Genomic DNA, 19,781 nt, shown 5'->3' on the forward strand with positions numbered 1-19,781 from the left:
TAAATTTAAAAGCGAATTCAAAAATTTACACATTAACGAAATTAAGAATTATAGCAATCTTACTTTCTATATTTGTATGGAACAAGTTGAATTCACTCATTTATTGAATCTTTCTGGTAGGTAATCTTTACCAACTCCTTTGTTTATAGTTATTAACAGTACATTGGTATTATTTGTAAAATTATTTTACAAATTTCAGCAACTTAAGCAACTTCCTGTAGGACCTTCATGAAATATGGAACTAAATTATTTGAGTTATTAATTATACTACAATACAAACACATTTATACATTTATATTACTTTAAGTTAAGCATCTCATGTACTTGCTTTTTAATCTCCATCAACTTATATGCTGCCACACGTTTATATTCATTTCGAATGTTTGCGACAAATAAATTTAAAAATCGATTAATTACGGTTTTATCTAACCGCGTATTATCATCATCATCATCACCAAACAAACATTCACGGTGAAGAATAAATACCTCTCGGCATGCTTCTTGACAAATTTGAATTAATTGTTCGGCTGTTATAAATGCCGATCGATCCATAGGCAATAAATGTGCATGGGTTCCTTTATTCAAAAAGTCTGCAATTGCATAGCACAATTTATTTTGAGTAATGCCACCACCGCGACAAAATTCTGGAGCTTTATATTTCCAACAATTAGTTTGTGGTGGCATTGGACGTACAACATAACCTTCAATCTGAGTCAGATATTCGAACATTAACGATTTACTAAATGTAACAAGTTCATTATTATGAATAAAATAAAATTGTTTTTTACTATTACAACGCGCCATCCATAATTGCACATGATCCAAACCCACACAATCCATAGACTTTATAAAATGGTCGTATGTTAGGGCTAAAGTTTTACGCTGACCTTGATTGTTAAAAATGGCATAATCAAATAAAAAGAAATTTTGGTTATATGGAATACGTTTTTGTATATTTGGTCCAATCAATTCACCATACAGTACTAACACATCTTTCGCATTCAATTGCCAGAATTTATATATTTGAGTTAGCTTCTGATTTAACTTTTCCTCACCATTATATTTATCAAAAAGTACTTTATCCACGTTATTGATCACAAATGGATAACAATTGCGCGAACCAAATGTAATAGAACATTCTTGACCTTGTTTCACAATACGTATATTGCATCCATCCAATTTTTCAGTTAACCAAAATAGCATACTATATCCTCTTTCGTCTTCTTGTTCTGTTTCGAATGACAGCCAATGATTCCATTTTGGTATGGTTGGGTATTTGGTAAGTTCGTTCCAATCCATTATGATGATGTTACAGCTTACAGCAAAATGGCTTCTTATGATTTAGTTTTAAAAACAATTTACCTATTCTTCTAGTTGTTGTTCCTAGTTAAAAACAAAACAAATATACACTTAATTATTTACATTATTTTTTTATCGTTTTATTACTGGTTGCAAGTTTAAAATCAATTAATTCGTTTGCAAACGATGGTTTTTACTTTAAAATGTACTCCACCTGTAGGATATTTTATCAATTCCATTTTGTTCTTTGAAGCCCTTGTATATCTCATATCCACCTTTAAGCGCGTTATACAATATGTTAATACATACCTCCTATGCCCATGCTCGTTTCAAGAGAAAATAAACATTCCAAGAGTATTCTTCATAGAACAAAGTAATATTTTTAATTATTCTATTTTATTTACTTATGAAAAATAGAAACATTAATGACAAAACTCAATTTCATGAATATAAAAAGTAAAAAAAGTGAAAACACAGTTTAAATTCATGTTTTACAATGGAGCGTAGATTACCTTCTCCGAGTTCTTCATTAGGTTTACACCAGATATAATATTAACCAGATATAATTAAATTCCCTTCCGTTTGCGATTAAAATAGTGTCCCAAAACTGAAGTCTCTGTCTTCTATTACCCTTGAGGTAACGGACGGTTTTTTACGGGTTACGCTTCCATGTAAATAGCTTCTTCTTAAAACCAATCTATTAGTTTCGGGATGCACACTTTTATTAAGATATTCTGATACCTCTCTTTACAGTTTATGAGGTTCTTGTCTTGGTTTTTTTATTAACATGTAGTTCAATCTATCGTTCGTCTGACTTTGAAAACACTCTAGGTCTACCACGTTTTTGGTTTATTTTCCGCTGACTTAGTTGATTTAAAACGTCTAATAATATCATGAACTGTGCAATGTGACTTATTTACTATTTCCCAAATATCTCGAACTGATTTTCCCTCTTTATAATATTTTAAAATAAGTTCTATTACTTCTCAAGAAGTTTGACCACGTTGCCTTACCATTTTAACTGTTAAACACATAACTTCACCCAAGGAAAATCAGTACGGCCTCAATACGAAAAGGAAGAGAGTGTTGCCACGTGTCAGAGTTCTTTTTGACATAGATTTTATCTGTATTATCACTTTTTGTATTTTCTGTAGTCTTGCAATTGAGTTTTGTTATTGTTGTTTCTATATTCCATAACTAAATAATATAGAGTAATTAAAATATATTGTTTTTCTCTAAAGCATACTCTTGGAATGTTTGGTCACCCTTAGAATGCGTAAGTAGGTATATGTCCGACGTCTTTATTAAGCCACTCTAAGTATTTTTAAAGCATATTCGCCAGTACTACTTACAAATATAGAGACTAGAGGAAAAATTGCCGCCTTTTCATATATTATTTCTCTGATCTAATATTTTGTTGTTAGAAACAGCCAAATCCAAATTTGATTAGTTCCGGATCCTTGCAATCCGGATATCTGATCTCGGAAATGTGTACGATTCTCATCTGAAGATTGTAGTCGATTCTAATGCAAACGGAAGTTACATACACTAATTCTACATGTACAGTAGGCCTAAAGAGGGAAGAAAGACAAATATTTTCTCAGGGATAAGTTGTGCTTTTATATAATAATCGTACCACCATCAATATCTATTAGATATGGGTTGTTATCAAAAGTTTTCGGTTTATAGAAGACGGAGAGAGTATGTTATGATCACCGGAAATATTTGATACATATGACTTATGCCTAGATTCTCAGGTTTTATTTTCAGTTATCTATATTTTTTTTAAAAAAAAAGAACAATGGTTATCTCGACTGTTTTCGGTGACTGTAGTTATGGAATCAATTTCCGAATAGGTATTCAAAAATTCGGCATTTACCCAACATCTTGAGGAGAAATTGAGGTATTATTTGAAGTAAAAGATATCGGACTAAAGCCTACAAAGCTGGTATTAGGAACTTCGAAATTTTACTATTAAATTTTATACAATATTTTGTATTCAGATGATTTGCAGAACTCCGCATATTCAATATATATAATTAATAAATTTTTTATGAAAGGAGAAATTATATACCAACACGAGAGTAAGTTTAATTAAATTGGTTCATTATGGTGTATGTTTATTTAACATATGCAGAAAAAATAAATATAAAAACACATAAAAAAATACAGTTATTTTTAGAAGAACCAAATGCATTAAGCAAAGTACTGAAATTAAATGTTAAAAAACAGACTATTTTTTGTGCACGTTTACAAGATACACTACTATTTTGTACCCTACAAAAAGTTATTCAAAAATATTTCTATCATTGTACTATGCTAATTATAATTGATAACAATTATACGTTTAACAAGTACAGTAAATTAGAATTTTTTATTGATTTAGCTGAACATTGTAATAATATTACCGAATTATATTTTCCGTTTTAATTATTACTATGTTTTCTCAATTATTAACGCCTTCATTTGTTGGTAGGATGACTCACTATATGTTCTAACATACGTCCCAGTAAATGATAAAACCTCATTTTTATCTACATCCGGGGGTCTTACAGTAAATCTCAAATACATAAATTTAAATCGATTACAAACAACATTCTCCTCTCTCACATGAGGAGATATATATATATCATGCAATGTATTTTTTATACGAGGTTTATTCTTGTCATCTCTTACTCTAACCATTGGATTAAATTTCAATTCCACAATATCCCAACTTTCAGTTCCCCAAAGGAAATGAGACTCTATTTGCTTTCCTTTATATAGTTTGAAAAAAATGTAAGATTCAGAATTAAGCCTAACTACTTCTGGTTTTACTTTAACAGGAATGTAACCTCCAAGACTAGGTTTAACTATTTCTCGGTTTACTTCAGTCCCGGTATTAGTTGCATAACAAAAATAATAGGGCCAGCGATCTTTACAAATTCCAACACCTAAAAATTCAATTGAAATTTGCTCGCCAAAACTGGATGGGAAAACGACTTCGTGTTGTAACATATTAATTGAATATTTTTTATTTATATCTAAATTTAGTAATTCAAATAATTTTTCATTTGCTGGCGAATATTGAAACGCAATTGATATGTCTCGAAATATAGGTGAGTTGATATGGCCATATACGTTTATGCTAAAATATTGTAAATTTAATACAGCATCCGGACCTTTATCTCCCATTAGTATGCGACCATTTGCTGACAACCTAATTGGTATACAAGAATTATCGAGTGAAATGCATTGAGCTACATTATTCTTAATAATCATTCTACCATTTGCGGGTCTTCCGGTTAGTGCACAAATACGACATGGGTTTACTAAAAACTCACCATTAAAATTAATGCTAATTTTCGAACTGAAGTTTGTAATGTGCTGAATAGGATGTTGGAAATTGAAATGTTGTGTATCATAGAAATTGAATAATTTAACTGTAAGTGGTTGGCATGTTGGTACATTTGCTGATTCTAACTTTACACTAGTGAAACCAAAGGGACAAACACAAGATATGTTTTGCAAAGGCTGATTGATATCATCAACATTTCCATCACAGATGAAGGGTGTGTTACACGATCCAAAAATATCAGTATTACCAATATAACCAGGATTTGTGCAAACACATAGAAGTGCACTCTCGGCAGAATTTGCTGCAAGTTGAACCAAAGTTAAATTACCATGAAATGGGTTACATAAATTTGAGAGTTTATCAACAACCAAACAATAACCTTCGTTTGTAATATAATTTTTTGGTATTGTAATTTTGTTAGCGTTTATATCGATAAAATCTATGTCACTATCAAAATGAATACATTTCGCAACTAAATTCTGGCAACCGAAACATGATGTGGGATCATTAATGAGACACACACGCAAATCCGCTGGTGTACAACTATATGGATTATTCAAATTTATCAGAGATGGGGGAGGACTAAAGTGAATGTCATAAGAAAATGACTTAAGTTTGAGTTCGTTTGATTTTATAATTTCACTTTTTTTATTATTATAAGATTTTAAAAGAAGATTAAACTTCCATATAAAAAAACATATTATAGATATTACAAATAAAAATATAAAAAGCCGAGATCTCATTAGCATAACGTTTGACTCAAAACGTGAATCTTTGATTTTTTATAAATAATATTACAAATTTGAATGATTGAATATGCCTGTAAGTTACCCGTTGTTGTCTAAAATTAACAACTTAATTCTATTTTACATTTGAAGCATTGTAAATATGAAGATACAAGCACAGGACTTACTCTTGACGATACAGTGTGTGATAAATGGTTTATAAACTAATATAAACTTGGAGACTACATATTTTCAAACAATAATACAATGAGTACGGCTTTTATAACAATAATTGACTCGAAAATAAAAAATAAAAGAAAAATAAAAAGCTACGAAAAGTTTCTAATTCAAATATCCAATATTTATGAAAAAATTAAAATTATCAATAATAATTGCTGTTACTTTCTTTTCCGATCCAAGTTGTTAGAAGGATTAAATATATATACCATAGAATGTATGGAATATTTAAATTCCAGATATAGTATTTGTATATTTATTGGACCCAAAAATGAATCAGAAAATATCATTCACAGCTACCAAAATGAAAAGAAGAAGCATGCATGTATAGATTATGAAATAATTTTTATTAATACTCTGGAGAAGAATTGCAATGATGTTTATGAGAGTTTAATACAAAAAATAAAAGCATTTCAAAATCATGCTATTTCCTCAAAATCTGTAGTTGTTTGGGACTTAGATGATACTATTATTAACAGCGAATATAATTTAATGATAAAAAGATTAAAAACAATATTTTCCCACATTTGTCAGCTATTTGACTATAAGGTTTTATGGTCGCATGGTAATTTGGAACATGTTGAATACGCATTAAAAATGCACAATTTTTTGAAATTTGATTTAATTATTGCTAAACCTAATGAAGATGAAGAGAAAGAAGATCAAAACAAAGGATTTGGTTTTATATTTAAAGAGTTAAATAAACGATTTATGGTTGAGTACGTTTATTGTAGTTGCTTAATTGACAACTGTGCACAAAATTTTAACATGGATTATCATATTTTTATCAATACTTGTCAATTAAGTAAGGATTATATGGAATGGGTTTATGACAATTTACAAACATTGATAATAACTATGAATACTAACAATAGTAGTACTATAAATACCAAAAAATTATCGTTTCCAATTATATTTACGAAGTTAAAATTCTTAAAAAAAATAACAGCAAAACAAACACTACTACCATATTGGTAAATAGACGTATTAACTATTTTATATAGTTTATAACTCATTTTAAACACCTTGAGAAGAATTGGTCACAAATTGATAACAATAAATATTGTGATAAATAAACTAGGATAAATTAGCTTTAGTGACAAATTCCAATTATCCGTCGATAAACCTATATAATACTGAAAGGATTTTCTATACCAAAACACACATTACCAAATTAATCCTTTGATATTATATTGACCGGTAACATATTCTACTAAAAATAATTTGCGCATACCATCGTCACAGTAACTCAAGTAAATATAGCTAGTGCAATTTTGATCCACAAACAAAACAAGACTAATAATTCACCGCACTCTAATGTTCTACATTTTGACGGGATAAATTCTTGTTTCTTTTTGTTATATCGACAACGCAAATAATAAAAATGCGAAATAACTAACCCATAAAACTCATTTTCTTTTATAATACTTTTTTTTCTAAATGCTAATAAAAAATATAAAAATGTACTAGTTTTCTTTTACAATCACTTTCTTCAACCCAATTATAACAATACACGTAACAATATAATAAACACCTATACGCAGGTAAACGGCGCATACCCCCCTCTAATTTTTGAAAACTATCATATCATCATCATCATCATCATCATCATAGGTATTCTACTTTTATTGGCGGGTCACTTGCCGCAGCTGAGAAGCTTCCATGCTCCACGGTCCTCCGCTAACTTCTTCGTCTTCGCGTATGATCTTTCTGTTTTTATATCATCCATTAATTGTAGTCTCCTTCGCACCCTCCCTCTCTTTCCCGACACCATACCCTCTAGGACGTCCCTCATGATACAATCTCTTCTTAGGCAATGTCCCAACCAGTTTCTCTTGCTCTTCCTAATAATATCTAAAAGCGTTCTTTTCTCACCCACCATTTCTAACACTCTCTCATTCGTTTTGCGCTCGTCCCAACTAATTCTTTCCATTCTTCTCCACACCCACATTTCGAAGGCTTCCAGTCGATTTTCATCACCTTTACGTAATGTCCACGTTTCTGCCCCATACAGTACAATACTCCACACGAAGCATTTTATGAGTCAACTATTTCTTCAAGGTCCCACAAAAACAGACTTTTCTTCCTCCTAAAGGCTTCTTTCGCCACTCCTATCCTTGCTTTTATTTCACGTTCGCACTTCATGTTATTACTAAGAATACTACACAGATATCGAAAAATATTCTACTTGTTCTATTTTCTTCCCTCCTACCTTTATATTTGACACAGACCCCGTTGTTCCAATCACCATGTCTTTTGTCTTTCTAACATTTATATTCATCCCATATTCTTCAAAGCCCTTTCTCATTTTTTCTAACATTTTATTAATTTTCTTTTCAGATTCTGCAAGAAGCGCCATATCGTCTGCAAATCTTACCCATCTAATCATTATACCTCCTACCGAAATACCATTATGATCATGTAAACTCTTTTTCACTCTCTCTCTTCTATATAGACATTAAATAGCGTTGGCGAGAGGCAGCATCCTTGTCGAACTCTTCCGTCAGTTCTCCCACAATCCTAACACTTACTTGTTGGTTCATGTATAAGTTTCTTATAAGTCTTCTGTCTTTCCATTCCAACCCTATCTTCGTTAGAACTCCCAACAATAATTCCCAATTCACTGAGTCAAAAGCCTTTTCTAGATCAATAAATATAACATACACCTCTTTCCCTTTTTCTACAAATCTTTCACCGATCGCCCTTAATAATCCAATTGCATCCTTTGTGCCCTTACCTCTTCTGAACCCGAACTGCTCCTCCTCAACTTCTTTATTTCTCTTCGTTAGTGTTACCCCACCCATTACTAAACAGTTACCAAATGTTAGGTTTTAAAGTTAAAATGAGAGAGTAGGTATAAAATATTAACGAGGGTTCTATAGGATATTAAATTCCCGAGGAATTTTTCAGTGTAGGAAACTTCTAATTTATATTTAGAAATGCGAAAATATTACGCACTCTAACTTATTTTGATTTTATGTAACATCAAGTGTTTTTCGCTACCCTCATTTTGGCTCTCAACCTTTAGCTATTGATGTCTCTGCCTCTTGCGAACAGAACCCTATGCTAAGTTGTGGGTCACATGCTGTGCTCCTGCTCTGAATCGGTTAAATATCATATTTAACTTTATCATATTTATCATATCATATTTAATATCATATTTAACTAATTTTAGCTTTCCGAATATTTTTATTAGTTTTGAAGATATTATAGGAAAACTAAAATTAGCGGTAGTTTAATTTCGCTGAAGTGAAGACCCTTAATGAAAGTCCTCGTAAAGTGAATCTACACTCATGAATGCAATTCGTACCCTGAGAAACAATTTTTAAGGTATTACGAATTAATTTCGGGAAGAAATAACTACATATAACAAGATAGCAAATGATCGTTCCATACACATCATATACAGGCATATTGTCAATGTGTACGCAATAATCTGAGCGTACGCCAACGTAATAACATGCCAGAACATCTTAACAAATCCTTTAAATCAAGAAAAGTGAAAAAACGTTTTTTTTTTAAAAAAAAGTCATGGAATATTCTCAATCTACGTCAATTTTGGGAAGTCGCCTGTGGTACTTAGCCCTAATATTCTTTAATTTTATAGTTATACAAAACAGATTACTGCTAGTATGCATCAAAATAATGTCAATTGCTTTCCGTGTCCACATACTCAATTTTAGTGCCACCGCATAGCGATTTTCGTTTGTTCTCTTTGATATAATGTTGGATAGAAATAGAACAAGTTCTAATTTAGAGCAGTTGTGTCAAATGTTGTAACGAACCCAAAAGTTGCATACAACTTGGTATCATAAATGTTCAAATTCCACTTTGATGAAATATTTGATACAATATATGATGGAATATTTGTTCGTCTATAGCGTATTTAAAAAAGTTGAGAATGTCTCCATTTCCCGTTTCTAGCCTACTTTAAAGAAAAATTCCAGCATTCCCGCTAATGCTTAGAATTTCGCATTTTACGGGAAATTTCCCACAAACTGGTATCACTGGCTTAGCTGTGCTTACCTCGTGACGTCATACGTGTTCGGCATAGTTCGTAATCTCAGTGTGAGGCACCCCCCCCCCTTGCCCTGGTGGAGCCCAAAAGGTTCGTAAGAATTTATTCAATATGTTCTAGAAGTGAATTCTATTACAAGTATGTTGTATACATTCTTCGAATATACTTTTATCAAGATTTTCTTTTTCTTAAAAAAAAATAGCTACATGGAAACTAAAATATAGTGATGAGAATATTAAAAGTAAACGAACTTATATAGTTTTTTTTTTTGGTGCAAACAACTTATTTAAGTAATCACAGCATACATGCCTGAAAATTTCGTTAATTAATTACCTATAACTTAATACTGTAAGCAGATCATTCTTGGATGTGTTCTGTGGAGTTTCTGAAAACAAAGCACGTAAAGTGTATATATATGTGTGTGAAAATATTCAAATGACCACACGAAACAAAAGATTGTTTAAAAACCAACAGCCTGTGGTTATCAAGACCCTTCGTAGCTATGGGGAGCCATTATTTTATAATTTATGTTATGTAGTTAAAGAGGCAACTACAAACAATGTATTGACTATAAAATGTGAAGAATTTTATAATTATTTGTTTGTATGCAAGTTAAGTTGTGCTACACTAATAATATGCCAACAACATGGATTACAAGGAAATCAGACGAATGTATGCAATCACTGTGTGTTTATGTACCAATTTAATTATGCTTTCTGTTTGCAAACCACATTCTTTCTCTTTCCACTCCCTCCACCATGTATGTGGACACCCAAAAACTTTAACTACTTTCGAGCTTTAATTAAACGATGTATGCAAACAAATAATAAATCAATTGAGTTTAGATTTTATTCACAATTTACGAAACATGCGTTTAAAGGAGGTGCTATCAAAACTTTACGAGCAGGGAAAAGATCAATCATACGAAATAAAGTTCTCGCATATCAAAGTTGTGGATTACGATTAACATTAACTATTGACTGTAGTTTGGGTCCGCAATATGTAGCCATTCCAAAATACATATATGAAAATTTAAATCTAGCTACACCTTTGGTTGTTATAAATAGAGCTCCCAGTATTAACAGTACCTGCATTTATGTTTGCGAACTATTAGCTTATGAGAGTGAAAATGATTCAACAATTCATATCAATCCATGGATTATTAATGGTCTACATGCAGATCAAGATGGTGATGATTTAACAATATATTATTTACAGACAGAAGCACAAGAACCATCATTTGAATTAATATCTGCCATAACAGAACTAAAAAGTTTGTGTTGGTCGTTTGGCCGACGCCATTCTGTAGTGTACGAACCAAGATATAGTTTTTCGCAATTTCATAAATTACTAGTTTTTCATACCAATGAGTATTTAGAGAACGTAAGTAACCTATGGGCGTCCATAGAAGGAACGCCATTAGAAAAATGTAGAACTATAATGAATTTAGGATGCTCAATTTTGCACGATGAAGTTGATGAATTTATTGAGTTAGTGTGTCATTTAACACAAACACATCCACTCTTTTCTGAAATTTCTATTACTAGTATTCTTTCGGGAAGTCAAATTTTGTCAGAAATTGTAGAATCCGGGGCCAAAGGTACAACAAAACATATGGAACTTTTTATTAAGAATTTATTCGAAGATGTGAACCGTACTAAATTTCAAATGTCATGTACTGATGGATTTAATAAATATATTACCAATAGTATTCAAATGCAACAAGAAGGAAGTAGGCAATTTAATTTACTTTATGCTCTACATTCACTCACTTATCACAAAGAAATTATCTCAATTGCAGATTTGATTCTATTTACAAATTTCCATAACCAAACTTCAGCAAGCGTAATGTTCTATAACTATCATTCGGTAAAGTGGGTGTGTAACCAATTACTTCGGCATAGTTTTCCTTCTTTTACGTGAATTGCATAGTGAATAACAACGATTATCTTTTCTCTTGGGTTCTATAACAATATCAAAATAGTCACTATCAGCAAAGCAATAAACTGGCACGTTCCCTGATTCCACAATTGCGTGTGATCCCGTTAAGGGTCCATTTCCGTTGCATAAATAAAATCGATTATTAAGCTGGTCGTATCGTATACATAATCCATATAAATTTAATAATTCAAAGTCAACATCGACTAGGTGGTATATAGAAAAAGAATTTAATCCTAATGACGATTTTATAATTTTTGAATTACAAAAGAAATAAATATTTTTCATAGCATTATTTTTACATGTGTTTGATGTCATAATGATTTCTTGTTTTATATACTTTAGCGCTATGGTCCTCTTAATATTAGTTTTTGCAATCATTTTCTTTATTATTAGTTTATTTTATGTACATTATTTTACACTCTGTCACTATCCGAAATACATTGCAGATGCAAGAAGTACCAAGAACAGATTAAATTTAAAAGAGTATGCACAGTTTCTGTATAAGTTGTGGTCAAATCAATGAGTAAATGGGAGAATTTAGGACACTTGGAAAAATTGAATTGCATTAGAAAGTCTACCGAATGGGTACAACGGTTGCCACTATTTGAGGACGTAAGGTTTTTCGTTCAAACTACAAATGGTCCTTTTGGTTTGGCAACACCATTAGGTTTGTTAGATAAGAAAGATGAGGAAAATTCATTAAATGTTTTACCTCCATTGCAACGGGATCGCAGTTTATACGAGAATAGAGAATTTACTTGTCAGCATAAATATGAAGAGACTTCTTATGTCCAAATTCGATGTGGTGATGAAATTATATCGCAAATACAAACATGTAAAATTTGTGGGTTTAAATGTATAAAATGAATATGCAAGTAGCTGCTGGAAGGATTAGTTAAAAACCAATACTACCGTTATGAAGAATTTTCTTGTGTTAGTTTTCTTTTCTGTGTTTCTATGGTGTCATAGTTTATTACAAAACCGGAAATGTCCAGATGGTATTCATTGTGAATATTATGAAAACAAAAGCTTTTATAGTTGTGTATTCGATGCAGAAGAAGTGCATGAAATACCAAATGTTCCAGCAATTGTAGTGACTTTAAAATTTTCACATATTATTATTGGCGAAATTTACAAAGACTATTTTTACGATTTTATCAAATTGCAACATTTAATATTAAATAATGCATCAATTAATTACATAAATCGTGATGTTTTCATAACGTTAACTCAACTGAAAGTATTGGATTTATCTTGGAACAATATCCAGCGTATAAACGAGGTAACCTTTGAGAACAACATCCAATTGGAAGAAATAAATTTGAGTTACAATCAACTAGAAATTTACTCCAATGATCCGTTATTTGAGAGTAAGACTGTAAAAAAATTAATTTTGGATAATTGTGGTATTCATAATTTATATAATAGAACGTTTGCAAAACTTCCCGAATTGATCGAAGTTAATTTGGAAAACAACTTTATCTACTCGCCTACCGACATTATAGTAGCTTTAAATTCTCTAGGTTATTTGAAAGCCGTCAATATCACTTTTGCTCAATATGAGTATAATGTAGATTGTAAATTATTCAGAAAATGGTTTTACCAATATAAGCATAGTAATGTATTGCAACGTAATGTTAATTGTAGTAAACCTACAAGACATTTCACTTTTAAGTGTCCAATAATTACCCCATCTGTTAGTGATTTTATGTTTTTTTCGGGAATTTTTCTAATATCATTAGCAACTTTTTATATATTGATTCAATGTTTAAAGAAGAGAAGTTGTAAACCAATAAATAAACTATTATATATGAAGAATTCAGGGAATGACACAAAGGTAGTAAAAATGTCAACGAAGAGTAATTTATCTACACATAACATAAACGAAAATTCAGATGGTTATATGAAGATGGAAGCAAATGTATTTATACGAAACACGCATTTCTATGAGAATGAAAATCCTAGTAACAAATAAAAAAAATACCTCAATTCAATTTAGGTTATACTTATTTAATTTTCTATATTAAATTGTTATAAAACATGAAAGAGTTCCTTCAAACATATGAAAAAAATAGCAAATAGAAAATAACGTTACTTTTCTTATATCTAAAGAATGTAAATTTGTTTTAATGAATACAATATATGTAAGAAATGTTGTTAAGTATATAATAGAGTACATGGTATATTGTGTGGTGGAAAAAAACTAAAATGCCTTCAAAAAAACGATCAAGTAATGAAAATAATAAAAGAAGAAAGAAAAGTGGTATTTCAACAAAAAGAAAGAGAAGTGGAGACAATAATAATAATAAAAATAATAATAGGAAACGGAGTCAAAAAAGAAAGCGTAGCAGCAGTAAACGTCGTCGCAGCAAATCCAGAAATTAATATTAATAATTTTAACATATGTTTTCTTTGGTTATTTTAGCTACTTTCTTTGCACTTTTATTTCTAACATTTTCATCAGATTCATTTCTAAATAGGGAATTTTTTATTTGCAATCTAACAACTATATTGCCATATTTGAAGCGAACATTTATAAGAAACACATACTTAACTTGGTATGGCTGATGAATATGTTGAGTTATATGAAAATATTATAAAAAAAGAAAAAATTTTTACAGATATATTTAATTGTTTCACTCTATGCAATATTCGAAATCTCCCCAACTATTTTAAAAACTATACTGTAATTTGTTTTAATGATTATGATAAAAAAATATTTTCCAAATGGTTTAAGGTAGGACATGAAGAGGATATTGCTATTAATATTATTAATAATACTAATAATTATATTTATATTAATCCGCATTACCCAAATAACATAAAGGATAATGCAATTATATATACTATACCAAATAAAGAGTGTTTTATTTCTAAAATAATACAACATCCATTAAATTCTTTATTAATATATGCAAATCACAATGAGATTGAAGAGCCTCATCATTTTATTTCATTTGCATGTTTAGATTTTCAAAAAGATACAATAAAAAATACTATTTTTATAGCTAACGAAAATGTTAGTGCAATAGACTCACTAAAAATTCTTATACAAATGTTAGTTTTAACTAATATAAAAATGGAATTTATGCTATATAAAAAAATTTATCATCATCTCATAGACTATAGGCAATATCGCCCATTTCCAATAATTCCTAAAAATAAATATAATCGCCACCTTAACGGTTTGGAATTCTTTTATGAATCTGATCAAAAGTATAGCGAGTCAGGAATACCGTTATTGTTTATAGGTTAGAATGGAACGTAAACGTGGTGTAGAGTTACTTGATGCCAAAAAATATCGTAAAGTTTTAAAATCATTGAAAACTCCAATAATAAAGAACAAAATTCCAGGAAAAGTTCAATCACTAATATATAATGCTGAATTATCGAAAATTACAGATATTAATGAACGAGCCAAAAAGTTTCTACAAATAATGTTTACACAACGAATTCGAGGTGCAACTATACAGAAATATTACAAACTTTTAAAACCAACACTATTTCCAGGAACGGTAATTGCACCAAATCTTTTGGTATTTGATAACAATAGCAAAGTACAACAGCGCATACCCAATTTTAAACATATTGAAACAATTATAAACTATTGTTTGAAACATAAACATTTAGATCCTCGAGTGGATCCGATATTGTTTGCATATTATACAGGTTTGAGAATAAGTGAGGTAATACGATTACGTGCTTCACATCTTGTAATGTTAACTGAATTAAGGCCGAGAATTCCACTGAAAAGAAAATTTACAAAAGAATGGGAGGTAGTATATTATGATGTATTTGTTGATTTTATTTCTTACTTATATGAAAAACACAAAGACGCGTGTGAATATAGTAGACTTATGCATGATTCTTTAATTTTTGATATTAAATCTTCAACGTTACATTTCCATTTTAAGGAAATTTATTATCAAGTCATAAAGGAGACTCCACCTTTGGGTTTTGGTATGCATTTTTTTCGCTACTATATGGCGTCAAAGCTAACTCAAGAGAATAAATTAAACTTAGCAAAAGTATGTTTGGGTCATCGAAACTTGAAAAGTACTTTGAGATATATTAAGTTGGACAATATTCATTTTGAAGAACAATTACAGAGTATAAATAGAATTTCTTCATTTTTCAAATCATTACAAAATATTAATAATAACCAAGTACAGGAAATAGATGAAGAATTGGCTCATTCTATATAACAAAACGAGGGTTCCCAAAATATATCATCTGCATAATTTGTGCTCAAAAGATCAGTAAATTCTGATACACTAAATTCTTTTCTTTTTGAATCAAGATCTTTATTAAGTTGTTTGTCAACAAAAGAATGTTTATTGCATGTAATTAATGGAATGCACGTGAACTTGAAAAGTTGTTCTCCACAACGATTACACCAGTAATTATACTGATTGGTGTCTAACAAGTCTAAAAACTCAACATTGTCTATCATCCATATTCTTTCAGTTTTCTTTTCAATTTGTGTATAATATTTGTTGTAGTTATCCCATAAACATTCATCACTACAAAAGCGTTCCGAATTCTTATTTATAAAGGTAGTAAAGTTTATTTCTACACCATAATTTTCATCTGGCATTTCAATATTTTCTTGTATTCTGTACAAATCTATAAATTCAGTAAATTTCATTATTTGTTGGTTAATTGGAAAGCAACTTCTACTCTTGTGCAACTATACTAATTTAGCATAGTGAATTGAGAATACGTTCTGTATATGAAGTGAGGAAGGTCGAACTTTTAATAAAATCATGAAGTATGTATTTGTAATAAGTATATTAATTATTATTTCTTTTCACTCGGTTTGGTTGTCATACTCAGTTAGTTTACCGAACAAGTGTGCGGCAAGTGTTAATTGCACTTTCAATTTGTATAATGACACCACACATTATAGTTGTATATTTATTCCTGATAAGATTTCTAGCGTGCCAAAGATTTCAAATACAGTTAGAAAATTAAAATTTTCAAAAGTTGTTCTTGATGATGCATTTATTAAACAGTTGTTGAATTTTTCTTTGCTGCACGTTTTAGCCATAACTAATGCTTCATTAAAAAGCATTGTACCTAATAATGTGTTTACATTTCTTCCGCATTTAAGAATACTAGATTTGTCCTGGAACTTTCTATATCGCATAAATGAAGTTAACTTTAGCGGAAATATTGCATTGGAAGAAGTAAATTTAGGGCATAATACACTATTGTCAATAAACCCATATGAGCCTTTATTCGAGAGTGGAAGTGTACGAAAACTATATTTAGACAATTGTGGTATTCACAGTTTGTTTAACGTAACATTTGCAAAACTCCCCAAACTAATTGAAATAAATTTGGAAAACAACTTTATTTACTCGCCTACTGATATATTACAATCTATACACCCGCTACAGTATTTAAAGGTATTAAATATTACCACGGTACAGTACACGCATAATGTAAATTGCAAATTATTTAAAAGGTGGTATCAGTATAAATTTACCTTATTGAAAGAATTTAATTGCAATAAACCACGAAGAAGAGAAGAGTGGTTAAAACGAATAGAATCTTTGGATTGTGGTCTTATTTCCCCAACCATTAGCAAATATGTATTGCTTATAGGTTCTTTTTTCATATCGGTTACTTTGTTTCATATTTTACTATTATGTCTTAGAAATCAGCACGAAAATTGTGTCAGAAAGTTACATTCACGTCATATATATAATATACCGAAGCCATTTAGAGTGGGGAGTAGTAGCGATATTGCATCAGATGGATATGTGAAACCAAAAAATGAGTCTAGATATCAATTTGATTTTAGCAATGAGGAATTTGAAAATTTAGATCCATTTTATGAAAATATAGACCAATCAAATCCATCAAATACAACAGTTTTAACCAAAGATGAATTTGGAAATGTAGATCCGTTTTATGAAAACATAGACCAACTAATTCCAACAAATAAAACAACAGCCACGGAAATTTAATAGAACTGAACTAAATTAATTTCAGTGCTTTGTTTATTATCAAAGTAGTTCAGTTTTTGGTATTGGGAAAGAAAAATAATACAAAAAATGCCTAAAATAAAAAGCAATGCAAATGATGATTATAATCAATGCGTTTTTATTTCCAAAATTGTTGAAATAGTTTCTTGTTGTCTCACAAAAGACCAGTTTCAAAAATTAAAAGAAACATGGCACTGTTGGAGTGATTTATATGAATTTGCTCTTCTAAATATGTATTGTCATCTAATTAATAAAACTAGAATTGCTTTCAAGCGTGTATATAATGATATTATTGAACCTATTACTATTTATAAAAAAAGTAATCAAAGTGAAGAATTAGTTCATATATTAAGCGTATCTAAGTTATGTAATTTTTTTATTAAGAAACATTATTTCTCCGTAACAGAAAGTCAACAACAAGTACAGGAGTATATTATTCCGAAAGCGTTTGTTATGAATGCGATACCGAGTTTAGAAAACCAAACGATGAACGCTTTGGAAATATGTCCCGAGTTGTCGGAAAAATTATTAAAATTATACATTATTGCTGAACATGCAGCATATCATTACTACGCGTATTCTTTGTATTACAATTTTGATTATTTACATAAAGAAAAATATAAAATAGATACTATGGATAATATGATATTTGCATGGCAATTGTTTGATGAAAAACCAAATGAAAGTCTGAATAAATATATTGATGATACTTATGTTTACAACTCGAAAGATAATATAGGAAAATTTACTTTTAAAACAGTAAATATAAAGAAACAGACCAATTTACTGTTACAGGACACTGATACCAATAAAAGTGATAGTAGTAGTAATAGTAGCCAAGATATACTATCAGCATCGGAAGAAGAGGAAGACGAGGAAGTGGAAATAGTATAGTACAATATTTTTAAACGAATGGATAAACAACATTCTTTGTAGGTAAACTACCGTATCGTGGCTTTCGAAATAATTTCAGTTTCCAACAAATATAAATAGAAAAGAGCAGAATAATAATAGTAAACCCAATTTGAACAAATTGTTTTATATTAAAGATTGATCCACTACTAAGAGTGGTTTTAGCATTATTAAATATATTGGAACCTAAAGATGATGAGTAGTCTACTAATGCTTCCAGTAATGTTGAATTTGTAATGCATTTGATTGTATAATTTATTGGTAATGTACTTGTATCAACATAATGAATTGAGTTTGTATCTGCAGCAGGGTTGCAAGATATACATTCTAATAATTCAGATTGAGTAAATCGGCAAGGATTCAGAACTAGACTATTATATTGACTATGCCTTTTGAAAAAGTTAACTAATTTATTTACGTTATCTACGTTTTGTAAAACGTTGTTTACATCTTCATTGTTAATATTTAAATTAAGTTCCTCTTTAATTTTTTCCAATAAAGTTTTCGCATTATTATTTCCAGGTAACAAAGCATATTGAAGAAGTATATATATGTTATAACTTAATATTTCATTTGCAGTTAAATTATTACTACATGGTAATCCTGAAGGATTCTTACAAGATCTCCAGGATAATTTACAGCTTGTAACTTTATTATTATATCCATCTAATTTTATTAGAAAACATCCGTTTCTTTCTTTAAGAGCTTCATTTAAACTTTCCCAAATGTTGATACCAATAACAAGAGTACCGACTATACCGGTAATTGTCGCTCCAATTTTTAGACTTGTTGTTAATTTGCTCCATATGGATAACACTTTTGCCTGACTGGCTTCACTCAGGCTGTCTTTTAGTGCTTCACCATTTATTTTAGCACCAACACATAAGTCTTGATGTACCTTTTTAAGCTCTGTAACTTGATCTACTAATTCTTGTATATAGATATCTGGAACTTTGGTTTTTAGTAATGTCTTAATTTTCAAAGCATCACTATTGCTTATTGTTGTAGGTATATTAAGTGTTTTGAACACCTTTTGTATGCGACCTAATCTCAAATCTTCTTCCAAGCTTCGAATAGGTTTCCCGTTCACTGTTATTTGATTATCTACAGATTTAAAAGATAAAGTTGAAAATGTATTGTCAATAGATGCAATATTAGTTTTAGCAGTCCTCAAATTTTTAATTGAATCTGTAAGTTCAATCTTGGAGGAAAATGTTTTTGTCGCATTTCTAATTGAACTTAGCCAGTGCATTATTTTTTTAATTGTGGTTGTATAACTAATTTATAGAAAATATATATAAATAATGTAAATATAAGTA

General features: G+C 30.0%; 3 protein-coding genes across 3 annotated transcripts; 1 reads left to right on the forward strand and 2 right to left on the reverse strand.

Moving 5' to 3' along the window:
- Nucleotides 1–1,362: 1,362 nt before the first annotated feature.
- Nucleotides 1,363–9,650, reverse strand: LOC145683642 (uncharacterized). The gene is made up of 3 exons (XM_081754982.1): nt 9,625–9,650; nt 4,105–5,179; nt 1,363–1,383 (listed from the first exon to the last, which is right to left on the reverse strand). Exons 1-3 carry the CDS (start codon nt 9,648–9,650, stop codon nt 1,363–1,365), a joined length of 1,122 nt encoding a protein of 373 aa, XP_081611108.1.
- Nucleotides 9,651–10,309: 659 nt separating this feature from the next.
- LOC145683643 (uncharacterized) lies at nt 10,310–14,813 on the forward strand. The gene is made up of 2 exons (XM_081754984.1): nt 10,310–11,348; nt 14,680–14,813. The coding sequence occupies exons 1-2, from the start codon at nt 10,310–10,312 to the stop codon at nt 14,811–14,813; spliced, it is 1,173 nt and encodes a 390-aa protein (XP_081611110.1).
- A 3,641-nt stretch (nt 14,814–18,454) lies between these two features.
- Nucleotides 18,455–19,714, reverse strand: LOC145683645 (uncharacterized). Its single transcript, XM_081754985.1, has one exon. It carries the CDS (start codon nt 19,712–19,714, stop codon nt 18,455–18,457), a length of 1,260 nt encoding a protein of 419 aa, XP_081611111.1.
- Nucleotides 19,715–19,781: the final 67 nt, after the last annotated feature.

Source organism: Thermobia domestica, chromosome 4 (genome assembly GCF_964235325.1).
Source record: "Thermobia domestica chromosome 4, izTheDome1.hap1.1, whole genome shotgun sequence".
Taxonomy (NCBI): Eukaryota; Metazoa; Arthropoda; class Insecta; order Zygentoma; family Lepismatidae; genus Thermobia; species Thermobia domestica.